At 48.2% G+C, this 6,000-nt stretch overlaps 1 protein-coding gene across 1 annotated transcript; it reads left to right on the forward strand.

Annotated features, from left to right (window-relative positions):
• The first annotated feature begins 3,376 nt into the window (after window positions 1–3,376).
• On the forward strand, window positions 3,377–5,792 carry BLOC1S4 (biogenesis of lysosomal organelles complex 1 subunit 4). Its single transcript, XM_033419461.2, has one exon. The coding sequence runs from the start codon at window positions 3,865–3,867 to the stop codon at window positions 4,666–4,668; it is 804 nt and encodes a 267-aa protein (XP_033275352.1). The 5' UTR covers window positions 3,377–3,864; the 3' UTR covers window positions 4,669–5,792.
• The last annotated feature ends 208 nt before the right edge of the window (window positions 5,793–6,000 follow it).

Below are 6,000 nucleotides of genomic sequence, written 5' to 3' on the forward strand. Positions count from 1 at the left end.
ATGGGTTTGAGCCCTGGTCCGGGAAGATCCCACATGCTGTGGAGCAACTAAGCCTGTGCGCCACAACTACTGAAGCCCACGCGCCTAGAGCCCGTGCTCTGCAACAAGAGAAGCCACCGCAGTGAGAAACCCAAGCACTGCAGTGAAGAGTAGCCCCCGCTCGCCGCAACTAGAGGAAGCCCGCGCGCAGAAACGAAGACCCAATGCAGCCAAAAATAATTAATTAATTAAAAAAAAAAAGAAAACTGCATGCATGTGCAGTTGGGACAAATTATGGACAACAAGATACAAAAAGACCGAAAACCCAGCTGCCAATTCTGAAGAGCCGGGAGCAAAAGCAGGGTACCGAGCACGCCCCCTGCACTCAACCCCACCTAAGGGGTGGGCAAACCTCCTAAGCCACCCTTCCAGCTGACCCCAGGACACACCTCTACCCTCACCCCATATAAGGAAGCAGCTCGCCCCCTGCCCCACCCCGGGGAGCGAGCAAGGGAACTTGTTACTTGTTCTCCCTACTGCTGCAGCAGAAACCTCAATAAAGCCTTGCCTGAATTTCTTATCTGGCCTCTTATCAATGTCTATAGATCAAGGAGGCCAAGAACCCTGGTGAGTAACAATAACACAACTCCTCTTACGACCTAATCCCTAAGTCACACACCACCACTTCTGCGTTTTTCTATTTATTATGAACAAGTCACTATGTCCAGTACACACTCAACAGGAAGGAATACTCAAGAGTGTGAACAACAAGAGATGGAGATCATTGGGGCTCATCTTGAAGGCTGGCTACCACAGTCTGCTCTCTGGCCACTAACGATTCATGTCCCTCCCAACATGCAAGCCGCACCCCCACCCAAAGGCCCCCAAAGTTACATCCTATTGTAGCCACATCTCCAAGTCCAGAATTTTGCTCTGTAGGTCAGATGTGGATTATCGTAGTTTCTTAGCTCCAGCACCTAGACTGCAGTGCTACTCGATCTGTAGAACTTTAAAGAGACAAGTTATATGCCCCTGACACATCCAGTATACAATTGTGGGACAGGCATAGGATAACCATTACAAACATTGCTATTCAAATAAGGGGTGAAATGGGAGGCACAAAGGAGTCACTGGGGCACAGTAATTCTGCAGTTCAGTCTCAGAGTCTACGAATGGCTCTCAACTCTATCATCTGGGCTCTTGGTTCCGCCCTTTGAATCATACTTCCTTTTTCATGATAGGTAGTATGTATTTACAGATGAGTAATTTCCTCAGCATGCTTCATGCTTCTAGAAATTTGGGGTGTCCAGAGGCGTTTCATTTTGTACCATCTCTGTCCCTTCTAGCTGCGGTGTTTCTTCTAATATGATGGTCTTAAAATACTTCATAGGTTTCCTTTGAATCTCATTGGGGTTCACTCTATTGGACCAAAGTCCCAAAGACCCTATTGTTTGAGAGTCTCTGAGAGGCACATCTTCAATCTCTTTAAAGAGTTGCTATTCTGGGGCTTCCCTGGTGGCGCAGTGGTTGAGAATCCGCCTGCCAATGCAGGGGACACAGGTTCGATCCCTGGTCCACGAAGATCCCACATGCCGTGGAGCAACTAAGCCCGCGAGCCACAACTACTGAGCCTGCGTGCTGCAGCTACTGAAGCCCGTGCGCCTAAAGCCCGTGCTCCACAACAAGAGAAGCCACCACAGTAAGCTGCTCACCGCAACTAAGAGCAGCCCCCGCTCACTGCAACTAGAGAAAGCCTGCGTGCAGCAATGAAGACCCAACACAGCCAAAAATAAATAAAATAAAGTTTAAAAAAAAGAGTTGTTCTGACTGAATGGTACTTTGAGCTGCCATCTTTGATTTTTCTGAGTTTTTTTAAAAAGATTTTACAACATTTGCCTCTCTGTTTTCTAAGTTTTCCCCATTCAACCCATAATGATTGATCAACTGGAAAATGGGAGGAAATTTTTTAGACAAAGATGATGTTTTCTTATTTAACAATAAATTGGGCAATCAAAGGGGAGGGGGGTTTGATGAATTACAATTACTTTTAGGGCAGGACAAGAAAAAATTTTTAAATACAGTTCTCTCTCTGCCTATGTGGGCCACCATCCCTCTTTAGTATGCATTGTGCATCTGCATTTTACAGTAACAAGATTCCCTTAGAAGATGCAGGAGTGCCTGCTTGCCAAAAAAATAAAAAAGCAATTTTCTCCTGGCACTAGCGAGGTAACTCCTTAGGAGAAAACATTCCTCTTCAATCCTGTAAGGCAGGGGTCCCCAACCCCACCGGTCCTTGGCCTGCTAGGAACCGGGCTGCACAGCAGGAGATGAGCGGCAGGCCAGTGAGCGAAGCTTCGCCTGCCGCTCCCGCCGCTCCCCGTCGCTCGCGTTACCACCTGAACCATCCCACGCCCCCGTCCGTCTCCCATGAAACCGGTCCCTGGTGCCCAAAATGTTGCAGACCGCTGCCGTTAGGGGTCGTGATGACCCACTGCTTGCCTTGCACGTGCAGATCTGGGCTATGTAAACCGTCAATATGTTACTTTGATGTATAATCCTTTGTCTCAAAACCCTATAATTGTGCTTTGACTTTTAAAAGGTGGAACAGTTCTCAGAGCTTTCTGAAAGACTGTCTCCCAGGTTATAATCCTCAGGTTGGCTCAAATAAAATTTTCCATTTCTTTCTTTGATTGACTGTTGATTAAGAGGTATTTTACAGTCACAACTCCTTGTTTTTTTCTGGCAGTACCCTGGATTTGATCTTTACTATAAAGCTATTTCTTAATTTTGTTTCTTTTTTAAAAAGTTTTTTTGATGTGGCCCATTTTTAAAGTCCTGTCACAATATTGCCTCTGTTCCACGCCTTGGCTTTTTTTTTTTTTTTGGCCACAAGGCATGCGGGATCCCAGCTCCCCAACCAGGGATCGAACCCGCACCCCCTTCATTGGAAGGTGAAGTCTTAACCACTGGACCGCCAGGGAAGTCCCTAATTTTGTTTCTTTATTTTAGCCATCTGGAGAGGCTGAGAACTTTCAAAGTCATCAAGAATATCAAGGTTTGGGAATTCCCTGGCGGTCCAGTGGTTAGGACTCTGTCCTTCCATTGCAGGGGGCACAGGTTCGATCCCTGGTCGGGGAACTAAGATCCCACGAGTCGCGCGGCCAAAAAAGAAAAAAAAAAAAAATCAAGGTTTAACAGACCTTCCTTTTGCTTATCTCACTTCTCTTTCATTTAACTATAAACAGCAAGAAGAAACTAGGGACAGCAGCCGGGAGACCGTCATGGTTCCTGGACATGTTCTATATCTTGACCTGGTTGGAGGTTATGTGGTTGAATGGATATGTAAAAAATAATCAATGTGTACACTTAAGATACACAAACTTTATTGTATTCCCGTTACACGTTGTTATTTATTTATTTTTGGCTGCATTGGGTCTTCGTTGCTGCGCGTGGGCTTTCTCTAGTTGCAGCGAGCAGGGACTGCTCTTTGTTGCGGTGCACAGGCTTCTCATTGCGGTGGCTTCTCTTGTTGCAGAACACGGGCTCTAGGCGCGCGGGCTTCGGTAGTTGTGGTATGTGTGATCAGCAGTTGTGGCTCGCGGGCTCTAGAGCGCAGACTCAGTAGTTGTGGCGCACGGGCTTAGTTGCTCCGCATCATGTTGGATCTTCCCGGACCAGGGCTCAATCCCGTGTCCCCTGGATTGGCAGGCGGATTCTTAACCACTGCGCCACCAGGCAAGTCCCAACACGTTGGGGTTTTTTTTTCCCCCCAACACGTTCATGTTTTTTTCCGACACGCTCTGAGCGTGAGCACCTGTGCGCGGAGAGCGCCGCGCGCGTGCATGAGCGTTCCGAGGCTGGAAGCAGAGATGGGTGCGCGTGCACATGCGCGGGGCAGAGGAGGCCAGTAGCAAGGGCGGGTGTGCGTGCGTGTACGTGCTCGCGCAGAGGCTGGAAGTAGTGCTGCGTGCTCTGCGTGCGCATGCGCGCGCAGAGGCTGGAAGCGGGGCTGGCGTTCCGGGTCAGTTGCGAGACATGGAAGGTTTCGCGGAGGGCAGCAGGCTGCCGTGCGAGGGGCCGGCCGAGGAGGCCGAGCCCCAGGTGGCGGCCTGGAGCGGGGACAGCGGTAACGTGTCCCAGAGCCACAGCAGCGCGTCGGTGCCGTGGGAGGATGAGGGCCCGGAGTCGGGCGCGCCCAGCCGGGACCTGCCGCTGCTGCGCCGCGCCGCCTCGGGCTACGCCGCCTGCCTGCTGCCTGGCGCGGGGGCGCGGCCCGAGGTCGAGGAGCTGGACGCGAGCCTGGAGGACCTGCTCACCAGGGTGGACGAGTTTGTGGGCATGCTGGACATGCTGCGCGGCGACTCCTCCCACGTGGTCGGCGAGGGCGTGCCTTGCATTTACGCCAAGGCCACCGAGATGCGGAGAGTGTACAGCAAGATCGACCGGCTGGAGGCCTTCGTCGGGATGATCGGCGCCAGTGTAGCCAGGCTGGAGGAGCAGGTCTCCAGGGCGGAGGCCGAGCTGGGGACGTTCCCCAGTACGGTCAGGAAACTCCTGCGCACAATTAATGTGCCCTCCTTCTTCAACAAGGCGCCCTCCAGCAGGTCCCAGGGGACCAGCTACGAACCCCCCGTCGTGTTTCGAACCGAAGACCACTTTCCTTGTTGCAGCGAAAGATCTCAGGTCTGAGTCCGCGGGACAGCGCTGCCAGAGGACGGGTCTGAAATTCTCTCGAGTAGTAATCAAACCAGTTGAAAATCCTGTAACTAGACATACATGATGTTGGAGTATGGAATTGTAGAGTTTATTTTTTGCACACTTGATTTCTCAGTATCTTCATCATTTCACGAAGGATGTGTGATTTTCTACGCCTTCCAGTTCAAACTTGAAGCTTCAAAGCTGCTTGGTGGGGGGCATCGGGAAAGCAAAATGAATGAACTTACCTGGGCACTGTGGCAGAACCGTTATTTTTATGGATTTTACAGCTCAACTAACAGTATTACCTTTTCAAGATTTGTATATTTGTATACCCTTAGGAAAACTGAGCCTTTAAAGCCGTGTTAATTCGATCCTAATAGTGATTCAGTTTTCAATAGCTTACTTCTAGGATAGGTGGTAAGTTATTTAAAATTATATTAAACTCTCCATATAATGGATTGCAAACCGAAGGAAATTATACAATTTCTGAGAAAACGTATTGATTTATTGCAACTCATTCTGAAGTTTTTTTGAAAGTATGACCTCACAGTCTAAGTTTGTCCATAGCAAACGTGTCTATATATGATTCCCAACGTTTGGTTTATAATTAAATATTAATAAAAAATTTAAATTTTATTGGAAAGGGTTTCCATCTGAAAAGGACTGTACGTATTTTCCTTTTTGCTTGTTTGAAAATAGACACGTTGAGTATCTGATTTAAGGAGTGGGATAAAGAAAGTTCACAGCATTAAATATTTATTTTTCCTCAAAGTGAACAGTTAAATTATTCATGTGGTAATATAACTGGTATTAGGATTTTGTTCTTTCACCCTGACCACGTGGAATCTTAAAGATCCCTTGCAGTACAGCAGGCTTTGATCTTGATTTTAATCTGTTTTATAAGGTGGTCCTCCTAGGTAGTAGAACTCAAGCATAGAGCTTAGGTTGCTCTTGTGTCATTTATCATAGATCTTTGAGGTTTGTAAAGTAGGTGTATTCTCAGCTGTGCATTGTGAAAAATCTGATTGTGTAATCTCCGAACTTAGCTTTCATGGACCTTCTGTGTCACACATTTATATATATGTGTATATATATATATTTTTAAATTTATTTTATTTTTGGCTGCGTTGGGTCTTTGCTTCGCGCAAGCTTTCTCTAGTTTCGGCGAGCGGAGGCTACTCTTCATTGTGGTGCGCGGGCTTCTCATTGTAGTGGCTTCTCTTTTTGCAGAGCACGGGCTCTAGGTGCGTGAGCTCAGTAGCTGTGGCTCACGGGCTCTAGAGCGCAGGCTCAGTAGTTGTGGCGCACGGGCTTGGTTGCTCC

This window comes from Orcinus orca, chromosome 4 (assembly GCF_937001465.1).
Source record: "Orcinus orca chromosome 4, mOrcOrc1.1, whole genome shotgun sequence".
Lineage (NCBI taxonomy): Eukaryota > Metazoa > Chordata > Mammalia > Artiodactyla > Delphinidae > Orcinus > Orcinus orca.

Bases quoted from the DNA above. Each gene is read 5' to 3' on its own strand.
- BLOC1S4 (XM_033419461.2), top strand. From the start codon at position 3,865: ATGCGCGGGGCAGAGGAGGCCAGTAGCAAGGGCGGGTGTGCGTGCGTG.